General features: G+C 36.6%; 1 protein-coding gene across 2 annotated transcripts in view; it reads right to left on the bottom strand.

Moving 5' to 3' along the window:
- Window positions 1–2,027: 2,027 nt before the first annotated feature.
- ODAD2 (outer dynein arm docking complex subunit 2) overlaps window positions 2,028–27,420 on the bottom strand; it is a 69,389-nt gene continuing 43,996 nt past the window's right edge. For both annotated transcript variants that reach the window (XM_058030080.1, XM_058030091.1), the window contains exons 12-14: window positions 26,531–26,719; window positions 25,723–25,944; window positions 2,028–3,598 (exon numbers count right to left, since the gene is read on the bottom strand). In XM_058030080.1, the coding sequence (XP_057886063.1) occupies window positions 3,485–3,598; window positions 25,723–25,944; window positions 26,531–26,719 (525 nt within the window). In that variant the 3' untranslated portion in view covers window positions 2,028–3,484. The remainder of the gene's footprint in view (window positions 3,599–25,722; window positions 25,945–26,530; window positions 26,720–27,420) is intronic.

The raw sequence follows: 27,420 nt of genomic DNA, 5'->3' as shown, positions 1-27,420 counted from the left end.
TCAACTCATTTCAGGAGACATGGAATGAAAGAGGTACCACGCTTTCAAAGTGATCAGTTAGCCTAAAGCATGTTACTGAGTCAAATCTTGAGACAGCCCTGTGAGTCTCAAGCTCATTTACTTTCCAAAGGAAAGTTTTGGTGATGGAGCAGAATAACAAAGCCCCTAATACATCACAGATTCCTTGCACCCAGGCCGTGAAGTTTATATTTCTCTTACAACTTGGAGACAATATCGTGTGTCAGAGCACATGCACTTGTCATTAGCATGAACACTAAAAGGAAATGAACATAAATCCCAGATTCAAATGTGTAGCTTGAACATCCTGGGACAATTAAATTATTGATAATGGTTATCTGTCACCAAGCAATAAATCATGAAGTCATGGAGTGGTAGAAGAAAAGCTATCTTGCTGCTGACAGATGTGTAGACTGAAAGATGTAGTGGGCCTATAAGGTTCCAGAAATAATTGCATAAATGTGAAAGATTCCTTCTCTTGCTTTTTTTCTCATCAACTCTAGTATTTCCATACTCAAAACAACACTTTCTCATGACAACCTTTCTTACTTGGATTCCATGGTTTTTGACAACTGAGTGTAACTGAGGAACAAAGCTGACAATGAGCAGCTGGAGAAGAGCAGGCCTGGCGTTGTGACTGCCAGTTGGAGAATGGTGCTCTGCAGAGCTGGGGCCTGGCTCCTGAAACTGTGAAAAGTGTTGGATACTCCCTGCTGATGGTAACATCAATGTAAATAAACTGGGAAAAAAGACATATTACAAAACTGTGAAAGTATAGGAATCACATAGAAAAAACATGGAGGGAGCAGACTGAGCAGATGACGGCGACTGAACAGGACAAAGCCTGACTCCCCCTTCTAAATCACTGCGTTTTTGCACCTAAAATAATTTGTACACCAAATTGCTCTGAGCTGAAAATAATACTGGGCCCCATATGCAGTATAACCATATTTCCTAAGAGGCTACAGGTTTCCACGGACAAGAAGCAGCTGGTGGAAAGGAGGGAAGGCATTTTTTCCCTCCCAAGCACGGGAGCCAGGGGGTGGGAGCTGGCTGGTGCCTGGGTATCCACAATGGGAGTGCTGGGCCTGGGTGGTGGCAGTGCCTTGGGTTGGTGCCAGGGCTTGAATAGGCTGGTGGGCACTGCCAGGAGGGTTGGAGGGCTGTGTGAGCAGCATGGGGCACCCAGCTTTGTGAGGATCCCTTTTCAGAGGGCTGCAGCACTGTGAAACTCAGATCTGTGGACAAAGTGGAAGCTTTTCAAATGTACACGCTGTACTGCATCATTCACAGGGGCCAGGGATCACATTCATTTATTCATTTTCCAACAACTAAATCTCTTTATATTAATTACGTGGAATCTACCAGTTTTAGCCAAAAAAAGATGTATTTTTCTAATACTAGTTCTTTGCCTGTGTAGTGATCTGTATTGATTTCAACAATTCTTGTACAGAACTTTAAAACTTCAGGCATGGTAAAGGAAAAGAAAACAGCACAAGTAAGTTATCTTAAGTCTGGGATTAACTGTCTGAGGTTTTAAATAAAGGTTTCAGATTAACTATTCAGCGGCATAAGGGCTACCAGTGTGAGTGAGAATGGCAAACTGAGGCCATTTCATTGTCAGAAACGTGACATTTATTGCCCTGACACCTGTATCATAAAATTAAGCTTGCTTTAGAGCTTACTCCATTTGAAATCCATGCTAAACCAGTCAAGTGTGCCTTGAGAGGTCAAGCTAAGGACAAGAGTTATTTTCAGGGAGTTTTTTGCCCTTCAACAGTTAGAAAAATAAGCTACCATTTTACGTGTTATTCATAAGTGAGACTGTGATAAACTATTTGTATCCACAGCTCCTCTCACAGAAGAGACAAAAATAAAATCAAGCCTCTTCTCTTTCAAATGAATTTGGCAATTAGCATTTATTTTAGGAGTATTTTTGGGTATAGCAATGAAGCATATGATACTACTACAGCTGTGACATCAGTATAATAATATACACATGTTTAGTCAAAATAACATACCAGGCCTGTGGAGCAGAGCTTGAAAAAACCTAAAATAGCATTTACGTGGTGACTGGATGCTGATGGAGCTTGTGATGAACCCTGTGACTATGTTGGTGTTTGCACTGATCAAAAAATACACTTGGATTGACATTTTGATTTCCACACTGCTTCAGCATCTGTCCATAGCTGGCTTCCTTTAAAATAGTCTCTACACCTTCTCTAAGGGTCCACTGTAATTTTCCTTTTTCAGAACCGTGCAAGTCTTCCAAAATGATATTTTAAATGAGTCCTCATGTCTGCTTCAGAGAAAACACAAATAAACAAGTGGATTGGCATTATGTCTTCCTCAGAAGCTTCTGTCACCAAGAATGTTAGTTGCCTTGAGGAATCATGCTAGTTGAAGGAAAATAATGAAATTACAAAGTTCTTCTACATTTTGTAATTCTTCTAAACCAAGAAAATTGTTAATTATTAAGGGAAGTAAAAAAACAATTCAGAAGTGAGTCCCTTACAAATGCAAGGAATTTAAATATTTGTGTTCATTCATTTTTGCCTGCAGTCTGTGGCTGTAATTAAGACATTACTGCTCTCACTGAAAAGCCCTAGCATTATTTGTTTAGCATGGCATGTACAGTGGGTCTATAATTTATAGTATCAATAATAATTTCTGTGCATTTTTGAAAGCAAGTGTAATTCTGAACATAATTTTATACAGAAATAAAGTAACTACATCAATACAATGTTGTCTTCAGTTTAAAAATTAAAAACCACAAAAAGATAATAAGCAAATGTAAATCTGAAATCTGACTCTTTATTTAGAGCTGAGTTAAAAGTGTTAATTAAAACACATTTCACCAGCTACTTATAAAATTAAGCACTATTTTGTTTGATGTTGGTAGAAATGGGAAATTTGGAGTAATGTCTATTGCTACAGCTGTTTGCAGCCTTTATATAATGCCAGATGTGAGATTCATGTATCTGCATTTTCTGCTCTCCTGTGAGTCACAACTGATCAAACATGCAAAAGCATAATGAGAGGATGACTGGACAAGATTATAATGCAGGGAATTGCTCAAGACATTCATAAATTGCTGCATAACCACACACACAGAAAAGCAAAATTTATTGTAATGTCACAGATAAGCAAAACCATGTATAGCTACAATAAATGAAAATAAAAGCACATCAACTGCAGAAAATGTCTTTGACATATCATAACTGATGGTCTTTGGATGGGTGTAATGCTAAAACACACACCAAATTAGGTATGAGTGTTTTATCAAACCTAGGGGTGACAATCCAGTAATGTAAAATCAAACATAAGTTTCCACAGATTTGTTTTTTTTTAAATTATCTTCAAATAGATGAGCTCTGCTATGAAATACAGATGCTAGAAGGAGTAGTTGTGTATTTAAATGTAGCTGAATTGCTAAACAAGTGTGTTGGTAAAAGCTGCTGAAGCATCAGCCATATTTTGCTTTTTCTGTTGCCAGAGCCAATCTGCGAATGTTTGCTATGCAACCAGCTGCTGCCTCCTGCAGAATGTCATCTGTAGAGCCTACCATGGCCAGTAGGAGCTAGCAAAAACACAGAGGAGAAAAAAACAAATCAGTGTGCTTCTGTTTCAGTAACATTCAAATCATATCTAGAACAATTGCATTAATTAACCAACACACCTGATAAATAAAATACTTGCAATCATATTAACAACACCAGATTATACATATGCATGTATCTACTACATGTATACTTTTGTATGCATATATCTATTAACATCCACAGAAAAGTGCAATGCATTATATTTTACCATATTTGTACCTGTGAATTGATATTTTCATATCATTTTTTCTGCTCATTGCACTATGTCATTCTATTGGTTGTGACTTGTATTTTTGCTATTGTAAGGAGAAATTGCACATACTTTATGTGAGTCATGTGAGTCACAATTTTCCCTCCAAAGTATACCAGTGCAATTGTATACATTCAGTATTTTTAAAAGACAAAGCCATGCTGCTTTTTTTTTTTTGTTTTGGTCTTGATCGTGAAACTGGATTCATGTGATGTCCTTATGTCCCACTGACTGCAATAGGTTTCTTTATTGTAACAGCAAACTACTCATGTTAAACATCTTGAAGGATATAGATCTGGGTATACCAGTCTTAAACATTTGAATGTAAAAGTGAAAAACAAAAGCTTGAGAAAGGCACCAAACTTTTGGAGTTGTTTCAGCTTTTCAGTCATGTATAGTAGATCCTCTACTCTGGAAGTCATTCAAATTTTTCAATGGAAATTCCCTGGGAGTAAGGTACTGTTTAACATGAGTATGACACAAGACAGGCCTTGGTCATAAAACATTTTTACATATCAGAAAAACATTAATAATGGGTTGTGATCTCACTTCAGTGTGTTGCAAGTCAGTGATGCAACTGCAAATGCAATATAGCTGGAAAAGAGAAGACTCTTGCTTAGCTTAAATCAGCTCCACGCAGCCCCCAGATTTCTGAAAATTTGCCAGGCTTAATGTGAGTTCAGGTATTTTGAAGCTCAGACAGCTCCTAATTAAAACCTGTATTTTCAGTCTGCAATACTTAGGAATCTGTATTCACCCAAACAATGTTGAGTTAAACCACAGAGAAATCTGTTATCACTCAACTCTGGTGCATATTTTTCATACAGCTAAAATATTACACAAAATTATGAACTGCTAAATATAAAAGCATAAATTGAATGCAGACATCAAATTCATATGCTACCTTTTCCTAACCTTCCAGCAGTCGTGAGGCATGGGCCACAGCTGCACACATATGGCATTTACTTAGAGAGATCAAAGCATTTTGTACTTGAGGAAGTATTTGTGTTAGCCAAATGTACAAAACAAGCATCTTTCCAGTCACCTTTCACCCTTTGACCTCTACATGCAACATGTAAGACTGCCTGTGATAGCCTTGAATTATGTCAGAAACAGTTTTATTATTATCAATTAAGCATCAATGATAATATTTTCCTAGGAATCCTTCCTCTTAAAATTTCCATTCCTGTAATCAGATATCTAGGTCCAAGTAGCTAGGTAGGACTCTTAAAATATGAACCCTTCTGAAAGGATAGACCAGAGGTAAAGTGACATGAGAAGAAATGTTTCTATATTTTATTTGTGTGCAAAACCTGGGCCAGGGGGAGCAACCAGAGAAGTCAGTGGAAGGTTCACCACAGACTTCAAGTGGAAATAAGACTAAGGAGACCACAGGTCTGCCTGGAAAAATAAAGCAGCTCTACAAAGCACAAAGACCAGAATGCAAGCTTATCAAGTGCTTAACTTCTATTTTTTCCTTCAGAAACACTGCTGGATGAAGATCTTTCTTCTCTGCCATTTGTCAAGAGTTGATTTCTCACCAGCTTAAATTGCCACTTGATTCTTCAGGTGCCTCACAACTTTCTTGTGCCACTAAGAGAAGAAAACTGCTATAGATCCTTCATATCCCTGACTCAAACCCAAAAATATGTATGCACATGCTGTTCATATGGTGGTTTTGGTAAAGCTCTAGGTTTTAAATTTGGGGGCAAGGAAACCATATGCCTTATGTGATTATTCATTGCATCTTCACATATCTAACACAAGGCTTTTTCAGTGTAATGAGTGTGGAACTCTAACATCCAGAAAAATTTCAGATAAGACTTGTATCCATGTGCAAGAGCAGATGTTCATCAAAAATAGTGTTTTAGAGATACATTATCTAGTAGGAACATAGGAAAAAACAAAAATTGACCTTTGCCTTTATTATGACTACGTGTTAGGTAGGATTAAATTCAAGGTTAGTTACCTCTTATTTTAGCCATCATTTCTTTCTAGACTCAAAAGACCTGAGAGAATAGGTATTTTCTGTAACTTTCCACAAAGAACTCAATTTTTAGCAATCAATAGATGTAGGGGAGGATCCATGCTCCTTCTGTAGGTGCATTTTGGAAAATCAGGGTGAGGCATCAAAGAACAGAATCCTACATGAAACTGGTACAAAAGACCCAACCAGATGCCTAAAGAACTAGTGGTACATATGTAACCAACGCAAACACCAGTTTTTACAAAGGTATCAAATACTGATTTTTTCCTTCTGTGTTCAGGGGATCACAGATCAGCTTCTCTCTAATTTGCTGCTCTTCTAAATCACTTGCCAGTTGTAACATCTGCAAGAACTGCCACGTCATACAAAATCCAGTACTACACTGTGTCTCAGGATTTTCACTGTGAGACTTCAAACCACTATTCTTGGAAACACTGCCCAATACAGTAGCTGCCTCAAAGGACTGTGGATATACAGCAACATTTGTCAGTTAACCTACTCCTTTTGTACTAACAAAAAGACAGCTGAAGAAAAGATTATCAAAAATGCAAAATATTTCAACAGAAGTAGGTAATTCTGTATTTAGGAACTCAACTTTGAAGATTTTTATATAAATCCTGCCTTTCATGAAATAAAATTTATTCTTTTTTTAATAAACCAAGACGTTTATAATTCTTTCACCTCTTGATTATCACTCCTTGACCCTTTCATGGGTTCAGTTCCATTTACTGGCAATTTGGGTCATTCAATTCAGGTATGGAAATGCATTCATAGATAGTACATACAAACTACGCCCATGTATTAGGTACATTTGACAAGTCCAAGAAATCTTTTTCCTTTTTCCTTTTCTTTTATTCCAATGTACTATATGCAATATGACATGCCATTTTTCTTGATATAATACCCTTGAACTTCATGTATCCCTTCCCTTTACTGTTCAGGTATTGTTTTCTGACACATGTAAATGTTAACAGATGTGAGAAGCAGTAAAAAAAGCATGTGGTATAAATGCTTCTTTCTGGCACATAAAAGGCACTTTCCATAGACAGAGAAAGCATTTGCAGCACCATGTAGCCTTCATTTTCTGTTGGCAGGTATCTATATTCCAAGGCTAGAGTCCAATATTTTTGCACAGTTTGCACGTCATACCAGTAAATAAGCACAAATACAAGCTGTTTGGAGAACGTACAGGGCATATGTAGCATTTCTGGATTCCAAAAGTGATGCACAGCCAAATCATTTAAATATTCAGAACAATTAAAGTTTTGCTATTACTACTCCAGAATTGTGATACTATATTAGGACAACACAATCACAGAGTTATTCAGAAAAGAGAGGCTCTCAGGAGATCTCTAGCCTAGGGTCATGCTCAAAGCAGAGTCAGTTATGAGGTTTGGCTGGGTTGCACAGAATTTTTAAGTCTGATCTTGAAAAACTTCAAGAATACAGATGGCACAACATCTTTGGCAACCTATTGCAATGTTTGACTGTCCTGGTGGATAAAAAAGTTTTCCCTGTGCCTATTTACTCTTGATTTAGTTTATGTTTATTGTTTCTTATCCTCTTGCCATGCATCACTGTGGAAAGCCTTGCTCCATCTTTCTGATGGCTGAACTCTCCACAGCAACTACAAGGCTGCTATTGAAACCACTTAAAGCTCTCTCTTCTCCAGGCTGAAAAAGCCCAGTTTCCTTAGGTTTTCCTCACAGAGCAGTGCTTCAGGTTCTGACCATCCTGCTGGTCCTCTGCTAAACCTATTATGGTTTATCCATATCTTCCCTACATCGAAGGCCAAATCTGGGTGCAGAATTCTAGGTGTGATCTAATGAGTGCTAAAGGGAACAATCTCTTCCCTCAACCTATTGGCTGTGCTCCTGCTGTCAGTCCAGAGTTGTGATTTTGTTGTCAGGACACACTGCTGGCTAATGTTCTGCTTGTTGTCTGCAAAATATCCATACCCTTTTCAGTAAATCTCCATGCTCCTCAGCCTATCAGTCTCTAGCCTGTATCACTGCAAACAATGATGTCTTTCTAGATTTTTTCACCTCTACAAAAGTAGCCCAAGGGGACTTAAAAGCAGAAAAAGCAGAGGTAATATTGTACCAACAAACCCTAAATCTGACAAAATCTCAGATGGTCTCCATGTACTGGTTACAATAACTTAGAATTACTCATTTTCCTTCAGCCAAAGTCACTGCAGCTTCCAGACTCAGAGAGGGGAAGCAGAAAGCATAGGGTGTCATGTTTGCAGGAAGTATAGAGGTTGGCATGGAATAATCTTTAAATAAGGGGTTAGTCATGTGATGTGCCCACAACAAGTTTTATAAAACAATGGAAAGTACAGAACAAGGCTGTTGGAAAGAGGCTCCCCTGCTCACACAAAATAGATAATAAGATCAGCCTATTCAATACCCCAGAGTCCTGTGAACATGGATGAAAATGATGAATAAAGAATAACTATATAAAAAATACTTAATGCCCTTTTTGTCCTGACTTCTTTAGATTTTCTGCCCTGTAAAACAAATCTTATTTAAATTTTTATAATCAGAAGGAAATATGGATAAACTCCTTCAACAAGATTCATATCTATACTGGGAAGCCAGTCAGAGTTCACATAGAGCTTAAAATTCCTGGAACTAAAGACATACATTTCAGTACAACATCTTGTAGATTGACATAGCATTTCCAGTTGGTGGCAGAACTTGCCTCTTTTTTTTTTTTTTTAATTTAGATTTAGTATCTGGCTTCTTTTACATGCAACATTTCCTGAAGGATGCAAAATTTCTAGCACTGTGATTTTCTAATTGCGTAACACTTCTTTTTCAAAAAAAAGACATTTTTCACATGTTTTTTATAAATCTAACCTAAAAGAAAAAAAAATACTTTAAATAAAAGCATATGGTAGAGGCTTATCCAAGAAAGTATCAGTCTAGATCCAGCCAGCATTTTCTAACTTTCAACACCATAGTGCACACTGGAAAATATTAAAGCACCTAGTTAGAGTGTTACGTTACACATATTCCTATGAAAATTCTTCTCATAAAATTAAATTATAAATAATAAAACATATTCCACAATCAAAGCATAATGAAGGTTAAGCTAAGTCACTGTTTCTAAACTAAAATTCAGGCCAATTTCCTGATTTTTCTTTTCAGCTGAACAAAAGGATAAGACAATATCTACCATACTCAGACTCTTAAGAAGAAGATGCTCATGTAAGTTCTGGGGTGTTTTGTTTGTTTGTTAGTTTTTTTCCTCAGAAAACAGGCACAAAGAAAACAGATTTCAAATTAAAGTCCCACGTACCAGGGAACACTGAGCTAGCAGCTCTACAAAATCCAGTACCAAGAAATTCCAATGAAGGCAAAAAATGAGCAAGGCTGACACTCACTGTGCTGCTTCCCCCTTGCACAGGGTCTCTCCTCCCTGGGACTAAAATCAGAGCAACCCCTGATGCAGCTTTCTTCACCCTTTCTGAACATAAAGAGGTGAAACTGAAGCTCTCTGGTTGGGATAGGAGAAATCCCAGGAAGATTACACCTGGCTTCTTTCCCTTTCTTGTCCTACTTCTGTCCTTTCTCTCTCCCATGAAACGCATCTCCATTCTGGCAGCCACAGGAAAAGGGCAACATTTGGGAATCACTCAAGAATGGCTGGGGGGTATCAGGAGGTCCAAAGGATGCAGCTTGGGCTGAGGTACACCTGAACATGTTGGCAGCCAGCAGGCTGGCCAGGAACTGTCTTCTTTTTCATCCTTTTCATCCTCCCTAAGAAAGAGTACAGGAGCACTTCCTGCAAGGAGGTGCAGGACTCCAAGTTAGGATGAGAACAGACTTGACTGCAGTTTTTTTGTGCACTTAAACCATCTCACCTGTCTCAGGACTTAAGACAGGTGATTTGTCCTTGGCAAGCCATTTTTCTTATGTGACTGCCTAGGACAAAACGACTGTTGGCAAGATGAATCCCACAAAATGCCAGGAAATGAGGGGAAAAGAAAAGTAGGGCTTGATAGTTTCAGTGAGATATTCTGAACATGTGATTACTGGTACTTTACCACGAGATGTTTATTATTTTGTTAGGATACACAGTTTCAGTGAGCTACAACTCATTTTACACCATGATAGATTTGAAGATTAAAATCCTTCTGGATACATTTTTCCATTTTCCCATTTTTCCTACCTGCTGTCTGTCCATTTTCATCTATTTTGTTTAGTTCCCTCCTTTGTTACAACTAAACTGAAAGGCATCTAGGACAAGGGCCATATTTCTTCAATATCTGAATGGGAACAGCACTCTTGAAAAGAAATCTCTAGACCACACAATAATAACATACAAAATAGGAATACAGTTGTCATATTCTCCAATAAGGTTAAATGTTGCATTGCATTGCATTACTTTGGAGACACACATAAAACCTATATGCCTAAAGGGAATTATAATATGGTACACCCAGACATATTGGCAAATGTTTATATAGCTACAAAATATGAATACACTCTACAGCTCTCTCTTCACCTCATCTGTTTTACTGTCTTTTTCTTATATAGTTATTTAGAGAAAGATGCCCTCCTTCTCTGCAAAGACACAATAAATGGGCAGAGAACTGTGAATATTACTGACAAGGAGAAAAGCAACAAAATGTCAAATGATGAAATGTAGAATAGTTTAAAAACTGCAAATTTGCAAACCACCTAAAAATACACTAAGTTTAAAGGTTTTGCTATCTCAATTTGATACTTACAGGATTTCAGAGAAATATTTACAACTATTTCAGGTGCAAATCTAACTGCCTATAAAAATATCATGCAAAGGTGAGGTAGTTAAATAAAACTAGTAATCAAAGTTATTTTTAATCTTTGTTTAAAAGGTACAATTATATGGAACTAATTGGAGACCTTAAAGGCAGACAGCTTGAATCTCCATTCAGCTGCAAGACGTTTGGTGCAATATTAAGAAAGAATTCAATCATCATGAACATTCCAATGTACAAAAAGTCTTACAGGATATGAAATTCATCCCATAAAAAACAATAGGCAGATTTGATAATCCAAAAGTGATGAATCCCCGGTCTCACAGCGTATTTTTATTTCAACTACTTTCTGAATTTTATTTTTATTTCACTGTAGTTTTCAAAAGAAGATTAACATATAAAAGGCTTTTGGTGGCATAGAGAGAATAAAAAACTTTTTTTGTGGTTTCAATAGAGTGACATTTCAAAATTTATTAAGATTAAATTATGAGCCTGCTAACTTATTATATGGAATGGATATACTAAACTGTTAATTTATGTCATGGATGTCCCTTTCACAGTTTACTTTGGCTCAGTAACCCGTTGTGGACTATCCTTCCTTTGTATCATTGCAAGCCTGACTAATCTTTCTTTTTTGTATTTCCTACTCCTTTTCCATACTAACCTGCTTTTTCACTCTTTGCTTTCCTTTTCATTTTGCAGGAGCAGGACTTTTACCTTTCCTATCCTTCTTAAACATTATTGACGTGGTAGTATAGGAAATTGAGAAAGATTTGCTAATTCAGTTTTGTTTCAATATTTTTAACATCACTATGGATATGAATACTATAATTTTGTCTATCTCTAGTAATCACATGAAAATTATATTAAATTTAATCAGGGGCAATAGCAAATAAACTATCAGCAGCAACAGAGGAAAAAATGAGCTTTAAGCTGTCCATTAACCCTGACATTCTGAAGGATTCTGACTGATTTCTCAAAAATGCTCTGAAAACATGATGTGGGGTTTATTTCCCTTTAGTTTGTCTGATATTCCTGAAATGGACTCTTAACTATTCCATCTTTGAAAACAACAGTGAACTGCAATAAAGGGACACTACAGTTTCCAGACTTTTGACAAATTTTGCAGTGTTTCTCTCAAGTGCATCTTATCCTGAGAATAGGGATCTGAGAACATAATCTGACTGTAACAATACTTTAAAAGTATGTTAGATCTACTGGTATGAGTGAACTGACTTCAAACTCTCTTCTGTATTCAATTGAAAGCACTGATTTTGATCTCTAAAGTTAATATAGCTTTAGGTCCAGTGCTCTAAGGGTCAGCCTCTCTTCCTACATAGGATCATTATAATCAAAACCAGTGAGGTACTTTTGCTAGTAAACCTTACATATCAAAGTCTGAGGATAAAAGCAGGAGGTGCTCCCTGTGAATTTGTACAATAGCATTTGTTTGAAATCACTAGCCAGCACATTTTAAAGCTGGGTTTTTTGTGGCACATAAGAAGACTGTTCTACAGTCCTATGTTTTAAGATGTGGGGGTTGCAACAGTGCATACATTTACATAAACTGGCAGATGAGTGGTACTGTTCAACATATACTCTGATTTTAGACTAGCAAATGTACCAGAAAATGTTGAATTAGAACACAGGGTAAATAAATGTATAGATGGTATGAACACAGATCAGATCTATTCATACAAATATGAAACTGAATGTGATGAAGCAAGAAAAAATCTGGAGCTGTTCATGGACAAGGGTACATGTTCATTCATATCATTAAGTCTAAATTTTCTGAATATCAGAAAATTAAATGTATGGTACCATTTATTTCTCAAGATTCTCAAACTGCTTTTTTTTTGCTATTAGGGAAAACCAAATTATTTTATACTAAGGAGTCATCTTCCTATAATAAACACAAATTTTTTTATGAACAGTTTGGTCAGTTGTCATAAAATAAATTTACAAGTGCTGGAAATTTGTGTGCTTTTAAAAATTCTGTGTTGAGGAAAACATTACCACGTACACTTATTGTGACAGATAAATGCTTTGGTTTTTTGGTGATGAAAAAAAGGGAGTTGCTTGAATTAGCACTCCAATCGGGCCATATTCAACCAAAATATTTGTGATTTGCACACAGCTCTTTAGAGCAGAGTTAGATAGTTTTTCAAAAATAAGCAAAACGTCTCTCCAAAGCCACACAAGGACTCTGGCCACAAGGAGCTTGAATGGCTGCTCACTTTTGGAAGCTCTGTGAGATCAGAGACTTTTAAAAATACTGTGTTGAATGCAAACAAGCAAGTAATAATACCTGTCTGACTTTTATATGCCAGAAATACTAGAGACTTTGATCTGCTTCCTTCCCTCTCTAAAGACGTAGCTATGAAGCAGTAAATGAAAAATCAATTAATAAAAGTTAAATTTAAAGCTTTTCTCTGATTAGAACAAAAGCCTGTTCCTCAATTTTTTTATTAACTTCTCAACTTCAATTCCAAGCTTCAGGTTTTGGAAATGTTTTTGGCTTATTCATTTGCTTGAGCTCTTTTAGGTCTATAAAAAGAAAGTTATAGTTGTGCTTGGGCAAGTGGAGGTTGTACCACATGCATAAAAGCTCTGCTAAAGCTGGTTAAAGCATGCGGGGGAAGATGTGAAAATTAGTTTTCTAAAACCATGCAACTCTGTGCTTTAACACAGGAGAAAAAAAAATTTATGTGAACTCTCTACCTGAATGTTGCTGCAAAATGTTAAAAGAATCATGATTTAAAGCTGCTGTGGTGGTTCCTTTGTCTGTCAGGTAGGAGGAAATGTTTGGAGCTAACCAGCTACCCAAGACATTATTTCACAAAACTAGTGCAAGCACAAGAATATTACTGACCACGTGGTGGGCATTCTTGGGTGAGTATGTCTGAGGCATGCTGCCACCTAATAAAAGCAGTATGTGGAAGATTATTTAAGAGAAAGTACTGCTCCCACACAGGGAATGTGCTCTCTACTTCACCAGCTCCCCACTCAAACAGGCTACTTTTTCATTTCAACAGCACATCATGAGTTTGACTCATGAAGACAATTAAGGAACTTAACATCCTTCTCTGAACAGAAGTATCTTTATGCACAATACTGCAAATTTTGTGAAAGAGTAGTTTCTCAAAATACAATTCCCTCATATGCATTTCTGATGCAGAAGAATTAAACAGACTATCAGTTTCTCCCCCCACACTCCAGGATGTCAACAAAAATTTAAGGATAAATAACACCTACAAGTAACTGCAAATTTCATGAGGATTCTTGATTATGAGACCAAGAGCAGAAAAATTAACAGAAACAGCCTGCTCAGTCAGAAACAAAGTCAGGGCTTCATGGTGTCCCCAACTGTATCTTACACTGAAAAAATTTCTGTCCAAATTGTTTGCAAGGACTTTATTGTATCATCCAAACATCTTTTCAATCCTAACCAATAGTTACTGGCACTATCTGCAGCACGTGCAGTGAGCAAAACTGCTCAGTGTAGTAAATCCATGAAAGGGGAAAACTTTGCACTGAGCTATGATGTATTTGCACAGGACACTTGACCTCTATTCTGCACTGTGAACTGCAGTTTGCAATTGTCTCTGTCTGCACTTCTCAAAGAGAACTGTACTGTCAGCAGTTTGTGACATCACTATTTACTACCCTTCCATTTATTACCATTTATGAAGATCCTTTGGCTCCAAAACTTCATCCTAATTTCTAAACTTTGATTCCTGAGTTTTAAACAGTTATTTATCTTCTCTAGGACTCTGCCTTCTCATCACATCACATTTTAACTTCTTTAATAGTTGTTGGTGAAGAGTGCTGCTCAACGCTTTCTTAAAATCCAAGCATGGTCAATTCCACCTTTCCAAACAGCAACAGGATTATTGCACACCAATACAGTAATCAACTGATGGAAAGACAAAACTCTTTGAGAAGCAAAAGACTGATAAAATATTCTCTATACCATGAATATTCAGCAAATCCAGTGCCAAAGACAGACTTTTTTTCAATATATACACACTCCCTTAGCCTATAGTGCCTCTGGAGTCCAGCAATTATGTCTCTCTGGAATGCTGAGAAGGTGCTAATCCAGTCTAATGAATGTTGCATTTGTGAAGATTGCACAGATTTGACTTTAGGTGTTCTAAAGACCTTCTTGACATTTTAAACTTTTCTCTATTTTCACAGAGCCCTAATTATGTATCTTATCCTGGTATTTGGAACTGTCATACCTGTACAGCAGTACGGAAGCATGTTCATGAGTTGCTGCTTTCTCAATCCTATGCCATGGAAAAGTTTTTTTATTTTTATCTATACCTTCAATACAAATGCAATGAGTAGAATAGAATCACCTTAAAGGCACCTTCTATCTAGCTTTACAGCTCTCCTAAATCCAAAGGTAACATGCAATTTGTAGTGTATCAGACTCTTTCAGTAATTAAAAAGTGCTCCTGGCTAATAATATTCTCTCACTTTAACATTACATTTTTTTCTTCAAAGCTTCCAGAGATGAAGAATTATCATAAACCATGGCATGGCAATAAATTCTGCACTGACTAGCAGCTGATAAATACAGCCAATAATTACCCTTAGAGATAAAGGCAAAATTAATTAAAATCAAATTTTCAATGAAATTAAATCACATGAAATTTCACTTATAGTCCAGGAGAAGATACATTTTAGCTTTCATATGCAATTGATTGTAAAATGAGCACAACTGCATCAGCAATTCATACCCAGTCCCTGCCCTCACTCAAGTCAGGACAGAATTCTCACCAGGCTCGTGCTGCCTGGCAGCCTTGTCAGGTCTTCAGATTTGATGCCAAAGTACAGAACATTGACCAGGAACACTACACTAGAGTCCATCCCATAGTCCACACACTGCAAATGGGCTTTTCCTTAGCATCTTTCCTTTGAAAGGGGTATCAATAAGTTGTGCCTTATCACTTAAAAGATACCAGAGTGTGCTTTGCAACAGTGATATAAGAGAGATTACAATGAGTAAGGCTTGAAGCCAAACTGAACTGAGTGATTGATTCTACAGGAAGAACTTTTTTCTTGGTATTTTTTATGTTCAGATTCTTTGAATAGCTCCTTACATACAAGGAAACTATTTTTGATCAGCTGAATGTCAAAAATAATTACCTGGCATTCTGTCCTTACACATTAAACCCAGTATCTCTTAATTAGGAAACCTAATTTTATATCTGACAGTTCAGCTAAGATACTATTCCATAAACATAAAAATATTTTAATGCTCTTCTTTCTTATTATTGCCAAATTAGAAAGAAATGATTCATAGAGTCACAAGGATAAGACTGGTGCAGGGAGCTAAACAATTGCAAGAAGCTGCTCTGTGTATTTCTGTGGTTTGGAAATAGCGCCAAGTCAGAAGGAAAAGACATTCTCTGCATTTTCTAAAGCAAGATAAATACAGAAAAGAAATATAGATGAAAGATGGAACTGCTATCTGCAGATTCTGCCAGATTCCTTGGCTTTTTGGCACACCTATTGAAGCTGGCAGACTTAGCCAGTAGCAATCTTTTCCATTAAAAGGAGCAGCATATATTTTGATTTAACATACTTTGTTTGTGCATTTTTAAGCTTCAAAAATGTCTATTTAAATTTTTTTTAATGATTCCTTCTGCACAGTTGGCTGCAATTGCCCTTATTTGAAATGGCTCATTTATCACTAAAAGAGCTGCAGGGCACAGCTACTGTTAAACAGCTCCAACAAATGTACAGCTTAGTGGGACAAGCTTCTTTTTATAAGACTAAAAGATGTTTAAAATGTGCCAAGAGGAGCTTCATGCCAGCCTCTAGGTTTTTTATCCAAATGTTACAAAATTAGAGATCTCCTGAAGCACAGAGTTTGGGCAAAAATAAGCTGATCTCCCTTAGGCTGCTGTTTTTTCCCATCCACAATCAGCCAGATTTTAACAGAACACTTGCTACATATCATAAACTTCAGTAATGTGAAATTTTGAAAAAGTAATCTAAAGTCTGAGGCTTAATCTATACTAAAGCCAAACTTCATTACCTTCGTCAATGGTGCAAAAGCAAAATGTTTTACCTAAAAGGACCCTTACTTTATGAATGGTGACATTTTGCTTATTATGAAGGTAGAACAGCTACTGGCTCCTGCTTCCTGGAGCTGAAACTGTAAGCAAAATGTTTAAAGCAACCGGGCAGTTGCCAACACAATGGAAACTGGTGTAACACTGTCAATTTACATTAATCCTTCTGAAATGGAATAAAACATGTTAGTATGTGACTTAGTTTATGGAATCTCTTATATCCAAAATTTAAGTGTGATGTGATCAATACATTTGTTGGCAAAGGGGTTTAGCATATTTTTGGTAGACAACAGACACGCAGAAGTTTTGGAATCTAGTGCCCTCTTTCTTGATGTCCAAGAACTGTAACAACTGCTATAAAAAGCAACAGGCATCAGCTTGGAGCATGTGCCAGACGCGCCGTATCTCCAGCCTGAACTGTGGAGCCTGAGCAGAGCAAACCACTGCAGTCACAAAGGGGGCTTTTCTAAAGGAAAAATTACAACACAAATACGTAAATTGAAAACACATACTACTATACCCCAATAGTACTATTGCACAGATATCACATGAAATATGAAGATATATTAAACCTTGCTTTATTATGTAAAACTCCATATTGTGTATTTAATGTTTTCACCAAAGGCTTGCACAACAAAACAAGCAAACTTGTTGCCAAATTCTCCTAAAAAAGTACGTGCCAGTGCTTTTCCATTTAGTTTTCTATACTCCAAATAAATATAGTATGTGATAAAAGGTTGGTTTTAGAATGCTTTCAGTAGAAATTACTAGTAATTGTCTTCCATGTTTTGTAATTTACATCTATTTATTTCACAAAGATGGTCTTATGCAAGTCTTTGAATACAAAACAGTTAGCCAAAACTTCTTGTAGGGATTTATGACTTTAGCAAACAATGACCAGTTTTCTGGAAGCTCTGCACAATAAATTACAGAAGCTGTATTTTTTAACACAGTCATTATAAAAACCTTCCAAATATGAAATCTACATTTCACAATAACTTTCAGAAACAGTGGTTAAACAAATGGGTTTCATATCTTGGAATATAACAAGGGAAGAGAAGAGTCTAACATTTCTGCCACTAAGAACTGAACTCAAAAAGCATAAATACCTCCTATTAACTCCACACAGGATTCAGAAGATACATTATGGCTGTTTTGCCTTCTTTGCCAAAAATACCAAAAACCAACCTACCAACAAACCCAAGCTTAACACATCCATGCTCTCCCCACCTCCCCTCCAATGCATTTCTTGAGGCTGTACCCTGATGAAAAGACCAATTTTAAAAAAAATTAAAATGTATGATTATACAAATCAAGTCCCATTCTTAGGGCATGAGCGTCTTCTTTGCCCACTTCAATGTACCAAGCAGTTGAAATTTGCTTTTCAGCATTCCTGGTGCTGTTGTTATAAGCGACCACAGCTGATATTCCAGGAGGCATCCACTAGTATTTTGTAGTATAAGAAAACAGAGCACTTCCATGTTGGGCAAATAATAGCATAAACCAGACCACAGAGTAAGGCTAAAGATCAGTTCTATGCATGGGTAGGTTGGATAGAAACTTTCAACAATAAAAAATATCAAAACATGAACGAAACCTCTGATCATCTGCATTTCAGGTATGTACCTTAATCATTAGGTTAATGGTTCCTCTAGCCCAAAAATAATTAGTTCTGTATATACAATGGAACAAGAACAGGAGAAAATGAACTTTTTCATAGTGCAGCACAGAAATATATCTTTCTATTAATTTGGAAAATAAAAGCTGCTCAGAACAATGCAAAGCTAAACAGAGACTAATTTGCTTGGACTTCATGTAGCCTTCAGCACAGACACACAAATTCAAAAGCCTGACAACAGCACCAGTTATGGTTCCCATATGGTGTGAGTGCCTTAAAGTCTGGGTGACTGGCTACTCTCCAGTGGTTCTAGATTTTTACAAAAAGTTTACAGTCAGTATTAGTTATTTATATTTTACTTAAGATGATTGAGTTGCAGTTATGAATTAGCGGTTAAAAAATGTATCCTGGTTTGCTTAAACTATCAAATATGAACATATAAATATTTTACATACTTTTTATAGCAGTCCTATCTGTTTTTTCACCTCCACCTTATTGTGTGTTACATTTAAATTGAAAGTTTTCTGGAGTCATCTTCTTCTCAAGCAGGTACACATCACTCCCTAGCAAAATGAACCCCTTTATCTGTAATCAGTGCCTTTAAGCATCATCACAGTACACAGAAAAAATGCATAAATAAAAAAAATTGATAACTTTACTATTTGTTAGCTAATTATTTCACAATTCAAGTAGAAATTTAAAGTCAAAACATCAAGGGATCCTTGTATAAGATACTGGAAATCACCTCAGTGGGAAGATCTTCTTAAATGTTTTAAAATATTTATGTACCATCTGCTTGGGTATCTGTAAAGGTAGAATTTCATTGGCAGGCAGAACAGGCATTTTTTAGCTTCACCCTTTACAGTCAAAGCCACTGGTATTCTTTTCACAGACCTTAATAAACTTATGTCTCTATAATTCAAAAGCATTTACCACTTTCTCAGCCAGTAAACTCCTCCAGTTTCCTAATGAATCTTACCTCTGCCAAAGCTGCAGTCCTCTACTGTGGAAAGGCAATATTTTGTTTTAAAGGCATTACAAGAAGGGTCACTGTGTTTGTCTCTGAATATCTTCCTTTCTAAAACAATAAAAATCTTGAACACATTTTGTGACTGCTTTTGAATTGTGAATTATTCTTTCAAAAACGAGACCTAAGTATTTTCACATTTTCACAAAAATTAAATCTGATTTAATCATCTTAAAAAAAATTCACCTTATATCACAATGTCTAAATTCACTGGTGATTTTTTACTCCTGTGCATGAAGGCCAGCCTTATAAGCATGCAAAGGTTTAACCTGCGGATCCATTTCCAGAAAGACACGAAAATCAAAGTAGAAAACTGGCCAAACACAAACTTTGAGGGCAATACTGTGGCCAAAGAGAATAATGAAAATCTCTGATGTTCAAACAGAGCTTACATAGAAAAAGGGAAGTTATTTTACCCGATTTAAGTATTCATACAGATATTAGTGGAATACTGAATTTTGTCCTGAAACATGTTGCAATTCAGTCCAAAAAGGAAGTTCAAAAATAAAAAATTCAGAACTGACACACAAAAATTATTAAAGAATTAAAAAGACAGAAATTCCCTCAGCGATTACACTTGCCTAGCTAATTAAAAATATGACAATGAGACAAGAATTTATTTTTTTTCAATAAGAATGTATGTGAGAACAGAAGTTTTGTAGGGCTTGTCAGTTTACTAAGCAAAAGTATCATGCGTGTAATTGCATAAGATAAAGCTCGACAAACCTTAGGCTACAAATAAGGTGCAAATGTTTTTATGGGGAAGGTATTTAACTACTGGAACAAGTTATGATGTCTCTGGTGGATTTTCCATTGCTGGAATTTTTTAAGTAAAGAGTCAGTGTTTTTCTAAAAGATATACTCTATTCCAAACAGAAAAAAATGAAGCAATGTCTCTGGTTTGCATGAGCAAGGCTAGTCAGACTTGGTCATTAAAATGTTCCTTCCAGTATTATAATGCATGGACCTACAAGTATGTCACATGAGAATAGTGTCCAGTTTACCAGACTATAATCTTACTTGACCTTTTAAAATACTGGCATATTACCTCTCTTCCAGCCCTGCAACTTCCCCTGCACCACAAGCTTGCTGAAAATCAACATCCAGGAGGATATTAATTTAAATTCAGCTGTCTGAAAGCTAGCTGTTTAGTCTGAGCTAGTCACCTAGGTTCTTTCTACATTCAGCAGAGAAAATTAGGCACTTTCATGAGTCTACTTCTTGCAGATATCTTGGGCCTCTATTTTCAGCTAGGATAAGTCTGCAGGTGTCTCTTTCTTTCCATTGCCTACAGAAGGTGTCTTAGTTTAGACTACTTTAAACTCCATACCTAAAAGTGGCCAAAATTAGATGAAAGAAATCCATCCTTAATATGCCAAAGATCTCTTTCAAAATCCTTGGATTCAAGTTAGTTAGATCCACTAATTTAAAACATCTGGCATTATTAGATCATACTCAATGCGTGCTTCAGTTATGGCTGGGCAGATTGAGTTTCATCACCATCATAGCACATAAATTCAACTCATCTGTATTCTTCTAGGAAAAGAAAAATTAATATTTTAATAGCTCTTTCTTATTGCACTATTATTCAGAATTCTGTCATTCCTATCTAATAATGAAATGAACTGTATGCTCATTTTTAAAAGTTCTCCACTGCCTTGGATGGGATTCACCCCATTAAACATAGATACCTACAGCATAGATGTGCAGCTCTAACCATTGACTCTGCACTGTCATTACTGCCAAAGGAAACCAGAAAATATTGCCTGTAGAAACCAAGGTGTCTTATCTTTCCATAAATGTCCAAATTAAAAGAGATGAAACAGTAAAAAAACTATTCTTTTTCCTTGACTATTATAAGATTTGGGATGACTATTTCAGTTTGGCATGTGTACTGTGTAAACATATAAAGTTAAGATGAATTACTAATTTGATTAATTTTGTTCTTCCACAGCCTGACTTTGGCTGCTTATTTCTCTTGTTCTTACTTTTTTCATTGCTTTAATAATCTCCTCAGAGACTTCTCAGAGTCTCATTAGCATGATAATAAAAGACTGACCTCAACTCTGTAGATGATGAAGCCAATCAAACTTCCTAGGCCTTTTTTACACAGAAATCATCATCATCATCACCACCACCACCACCACCACCAGCAGCACCATCATCCACAAAACCAAATCCTTTATATCACTTACAAAGTCAGAAATTAACTTCTGAAATAGCAGAAATTAACTTCCATGAGAGATTATCTTTCACCTTGCTTCATTTGAGAAAGAAGAATGACCAGGAATAATCAGCAACATGTTTTTCATGTGTATATACTTAGAATTTTTTTAATACCTGAAGTCTTTTAGAAGGTATAGTATGAGCAGTTGCATGGGTGCCTGTCCTATTACACCCCCATCCTCCCTAACTCACCTCAGAAACAATCTAAATCTACAGCTTGCCAACATCAGCAAGAAAAAGAGTGACTGTAGCACAGAGTAGCATTGTATTATCTTGACATAGTCTGTAGGAAAATTATTTAAATATTTTTTGGCATCTTCTGATGACTTTACTTCTTCCTTTAAAACATATTTACACTCATCTTTTCACTACTAAAGTAACTGCACTTCCTTAGTCTCCTATTTCTCCCCAGTCTTTTTATAATTTGTCTTACAAGGGCCTCCCTTGTAACAAACCTGTACTCTTCAGCTCACAGTTAGACCTCTTTTTCATGAATGAGCTTGATTGTTCTAAAGTTTCAGCAGCAGGCAAATATAGGTGGACATCATTGTTTCTCTGCAACAGCTTTGAGAGAAATGTTCTGCTGTTTCCATGAATGGAAACAGTGGTGATGGCTTGGTGCTGCTTTCAGTTGCCTGTGAATTTTCCTATTTCTCTTCTCTTCTTTTTCTCTATAATGGTCACAGACTCCAAGTATAAAGAATGTTGCCTGATATTCCTGCTTATCTCAGCTGTAAACTGCCAAATCCTCACTGGATTTCTCTTCTTCCTTGGTTTCTGGATGGCTGTCTCCAATCTTGAATTCAAATTGATACCTGCTCCTTACTCTGATGTCTATCAATTTCTCTTGCTGTCTAGTGCTCCACATGTCATCTTCAAAAATGCAAATGCACGTTACTGCATTGTTACTGCACTGATGTTACTGCATCTTTGAAAATGCAAATCTATTTTCCAGCACAGCCATGAATTTTTACTTGAGAAAGAGGAAATATGTTCTGATGTTTGGTAGAAAGAAAGCATTTATTCATCTGACCTTCGGTGTTTGGTAGAAAGAAAGCATTTGTTCATCTGTCATAGGTCATAACCATTGTTCCATTCCTGGTCATAAGAACATTGATTGTGAAACTGAACATAAAAGAGTAACTTCATAAACCGCCTTTCTAAACTTCCTCCAAAATCCCTGTTTGCCTCCTCAGAATTTCACATGGCAGCTGACATAGACCAGTGACTTTCCAAGATTTTTATCATTTAGACTCACTTCAAAAAATTGAATGATTTTGTATGCAGTTACAAATAGGTGAAAATATCCAACACTGGTTTTCTCTCACTGGTGTTTTGTGATTCGCAAATAATGTTTGAAGCAGTAGCAAAATGTGAAGTACAACACTCTGATTGGAATTATTTTCTGTTTATAATTTTATTACTGGTTTCCTGGACAAAAACATGTATATAAATATTGAATAGGGAATGGTCAGAAAGTCTAATGCTTTGAGAAAGTCTCTGACCAACTGTTACAGCACTCAGCAACTGTGTCATTCACACAGGCTAAATGTTTCCCTGAAGCATCACACATTCTTTGTATGTGAACACAGCACATGTGCTGAAGAACACCTGGAATTAGGCAATCCAGTCACAACTACAGAGGCTGAGACATTAATCCAACTGTGCATGATCACTGAAACACCAGATACCTGGTAAAAGATGAAAAAAAAATCAAATCCAAATAAGTTTCCTAGAAAAAATATGATTGGTCCTGGAATAACCCCTACATAACAACCTGTATATAAATACGAAGTATGCTTTCAGTCAACTACTCACTGGAGAGGCTAGAACAATGGAAACACCCAGGCATTCTGTCATTACTGTGAAGCACTGAGCAAAGATATCCAAGGGCACAGACAGAGTGCTGTGGGTTCTCTGCTTGTTTTTTCTGCCTCTGTTGGGGTCAGGAAGGAAGGCACTCCAGATGATAGTCCATGTTCAGACTTAGGTGTTTATTGTTTCTTATCAATGCTACAGCCACATAGCCATGAGTTCTGCAGTCTTTCATTAGCAAGGCACAAAATGGCTATCTCTTGTTACAAGGTCTTTTAAGGCTAAACTATCCAACTTTGAAATGACATCTAGATTATTTTCCCTTTTAACCCAGTAACTGATCGCTCGAAGCCTGCAATGTAGACTTTTCTGCCCAATTACAAAATACCACCCAAACCCATGAAGAAGGAAGAAGAAAGTAAAGAAGAAGATCCCATCTCCACCTCCATCTTGCTTCATATTTATTACTATATTCTAAAGCCCCAAACTCTAAGTTTTCCACCCTCTGATATTACACGCTTCTAACCAACAACACGCCCGTAATCCCAATGCTGTCAATCAATTTTGGAAGCCTTCTCCACAGCCTCAGGTCAAATGCAGTGCTCTGTAGTGAGTCTGCACCTTTCAGCACAGAAAGTTTAAAATTCTCAGCATCCAGGGTTCCAACAGAGTGCTGCAACTACTGTCTTGCCCATGTTGTGCAGACCAACTGAGCAGGCCAGGAAAGACTCAGCCCTCTGACTTGTGCATTTCTGCAATTAAATCTCTACCCACTCTCCCTGCCGTCTGGGAATGCCTATCCAGCCTTTCTGAAACTCCAGTTATTGGTTCTTGATGGCAATTCCAATAGTGCCTGCAAGGGAGTCAAGCTCTTAAGTGCTGGTGGATTGGTCATCTGTGCCCTGAGCTGCCATGGTGCATGTGTTGATTTGCTCCATGATCTGCTCAGCTCTGGCAACACAGAACAAAAGCACTTGGGCGAGCACATCTGGAAAATCCAGAATATTGTGAATAATAAAAAACATTAAAAATTTATTATATTTTTCTGTACATCCCTATTTATCTGGAAGTACAAATTAACGCTTTTTATTTAAAGTGTTTATTAATACTTTAACTAGGACTGAAAAATAAAGTGAACCTAGAGTGAAGTGGAATTACTCTAAAAGTGCATTATCAGAATCAGTGTGCTGCAACTTATGAAACCTGAAATCTCCATAACAAATTGAAAGAAAACAGATGACAGGAGCACAGAAAATGGATTGTGCCAGTTAAACAGAGAGAAAAGCAAGATTTAAAACCAACAAATGCTAATGCTGTAGTACAGCATATATTCCTCTGTGCTATATAGCCAATGTATGTGACTGTGATAGCAAGGTGTTACTCTCCAGTGCTGAAAGGGTAGCTTAGATTTGAGTAAGTTCAAGTATTGGACCTTAAACTGAATATTTAAGTATTTTTGACCAGTGGATCCTTTAAGGCCAACAGTGCACAGATAAACACACGACAATTCAGCACCATTAACTGTGCCAGAACTGAAACTGCTCACAATGAAGTACATGATCATAAATGCAGGCATAAATCAACATTAATAATAACACTACATTGTAAGTCAACTCTTACTGCAAATACATTTACCTGAACATCAAGTAAAATGAAAGGTCTGCATACAGTGAATCTTTCAGGGAATTTATGAAAATTGAGAACTCCTAATGTCTCCACCTCTAAAGCCATAATGCTCATCTCTCCTGTGCCAAAGGAGTAACTCCTCTGACTTCAACTAGTGAGATAAAACTTTGCTAAAAAAATCTTTTTGAAAGAAAATTTTGTTCTAAGATCTTTGCAGAATGTGATTATGCTTAACTCCTAAAATAAGAATTTTATAAGTAAATTCAGAATTCACCAAAACAGCTCCAGGTAAACTAAGCCTTTGTATTATGGTATCTTAATTTGCCCCCAAATCCAGTTACACTCAATGTCTAAGTGTCATGCTGCCGTGCTAGGCAACCATCCATTGAGATAACTCAACTTCTTTAGCAAATGTCACTCGAGAATGACAAAGTGCAGATGTCATGCCACCACCAGCCTAGGTCAGAGTTGAGTACTCTAAAGGTGAATGTCCACATCATACTTCCATTCTCAAAACCCACCTAGCTGTAGTATTTTTGACACTAAAATCCTGCTTCCTAATTCACTAATTAGCCAAACATTTCTAGGAAAAAGTTTAGAAAATTTGAGGTACACAGCAGTATTCAAGAAATATTTCAAATTCAAGATATCTTTTTTAGACCATGCCAAACCTCCTCAATAGTTTGAGCCCCAAATAAGAAAAAGCTTCCACCTCACCTTCACCACTCCATTTTCATGCATGGTGACACAGTTGTTGGGATCCTCTGAAAGCTGATATAAAGCTTGAGCTGTAGCTCTATGAACTAATGGATCCTTTGACTTCAAGTAACGTGCTAAAGGAGCCACAGCCTTGGCCTCTCCAAAGGCAACTCTGTTGCTGCCCCACATGCAACAGTGGGCAATGGCCTCTGCTAAGTGACGTCTTAACTTGTTATTGTTCTGAAGAAGGTAAAAACATAATGAATTAAAGTCAACACACAACAAAAAATTCATTGGAAAGCAAAATTGTATTCCCACACATCTTTAAGGCATCCCAATTTAATTGCAGTACAATTAAAACTGGAGAGAGCTGTAAGGCATAGAGCTGTTAAAATCCCTTAATATTCTTTTTATAGCAAGTGCTATGAATTTTTATATTATTTCAAATGTACTTTTAGACTGACTAGAAATTAGATAAGATAGCAATAAAATGTAAAATATAACCTCATCAGTGAGATTCTTCTGCATGTTCGGATTAATTGTTTTCTCAACCCTTTGTGCTGTTCTCATATAGCAGCTGCACCACTCAAAAGCAATATTCTGCCACAGTAACTATTAAAATGAAGCTCATCTTCCAAACCAATTTTAGTAGCAGACACAGACTCTTTTGATGTCCAATATATGTCCCACAGAGGAATGATGCTACAGCTCTTCCTTGTAACTGCTGCAAAATCTACTGCTCTTGTCATAACCCTTCAGTTGGGCATAATGCAGTCTGAAGTAAGAAAGTCCAACACTTTTGATGATATCTTTAAATGTTACTTACTGTGTTTGCTAGCTTGGACAACAGAGGGACAACTCCATGATCTGTCATAACAGCTAAGTTTTCTTCATCTTTAGCTATATTTGCAATGGCTGCACATATACTTGTTAAAACTTCTTTATCATTTGATTTTAGCAAATTAACTAGGAGTTCCAAGCCGGCAACAAATGATCGAACCATCTCCCCAGAATTCTAAATATGAATCAAAAGAAACACAGTTTTAAAATATTCAATCAGTATTTGTATGCAAATGTTTAAAAAAGAGATTGGCATGACATATTTATTCAAAACTGCAGCTATTGCTGCGTTGCCTTCACCAAGAAATATGGCTATTTGGAACTTGGAGCTCTTTTGATTGACATATGAGAGTTAGACTATTTTATATGCCACCATACAGGCAGAAATTCAACGCCTAAATAAAGGTATTTATCATTTTTCATACCTCAGGGTATAAAAATCTCCAGCTGTCACTTTAGAAGGGTGCAAGTCTCACTTATGAGCAGTATCAAAGTGGCCAGATGGGTGCCTTGCACACCTCAGGGCATCTAACACAGCAACAGACACTTTAGGCTCTCAAAGTGTCTCCTGTTTCCTACATTTAATCGACAGCTAAGACAAAGGAATGACAATATTATTTTCTTGTATCAATGCCAATAGTATTCAGGAATATTTAAGAGGGAAAGTTACACAAGTCATGACAGCAACAGTGGGAAAACCATGGTGTACCTCAGAGTACAAAAAATCAATCTAAAATGTGAATAAAGGACACTAAAACTACCCTGGAAAAATGTCTATGTTTACCCATAAAAATGAAATAGAAACAGTGTGCCTGGATCTTGAATACAGTGGGCAGATCTCATTCATTTTTCAAAAAGTTATCATAACGTTAAAAA

This window comes from Melospiza georgiana, chromosome 1 (genome assembly GCF_028018845.1).
Source record: "Melospiza georgiana isolate bMelGeo1 chromosome 1, bMelGeo1.pri, whole genome shotgun sequence".
Lineage (NCBI taxonomy): Eukaryota > Metazoa > Chordata > Aves > Passeriformes > Passerellidae > Melospiza > Melospiza georgiana.
The sequence above is the reverse complement of the archived record's forward strand: the minus strand, read 5'-3'. Positions and strand labels throughout refer to the sequence as shown.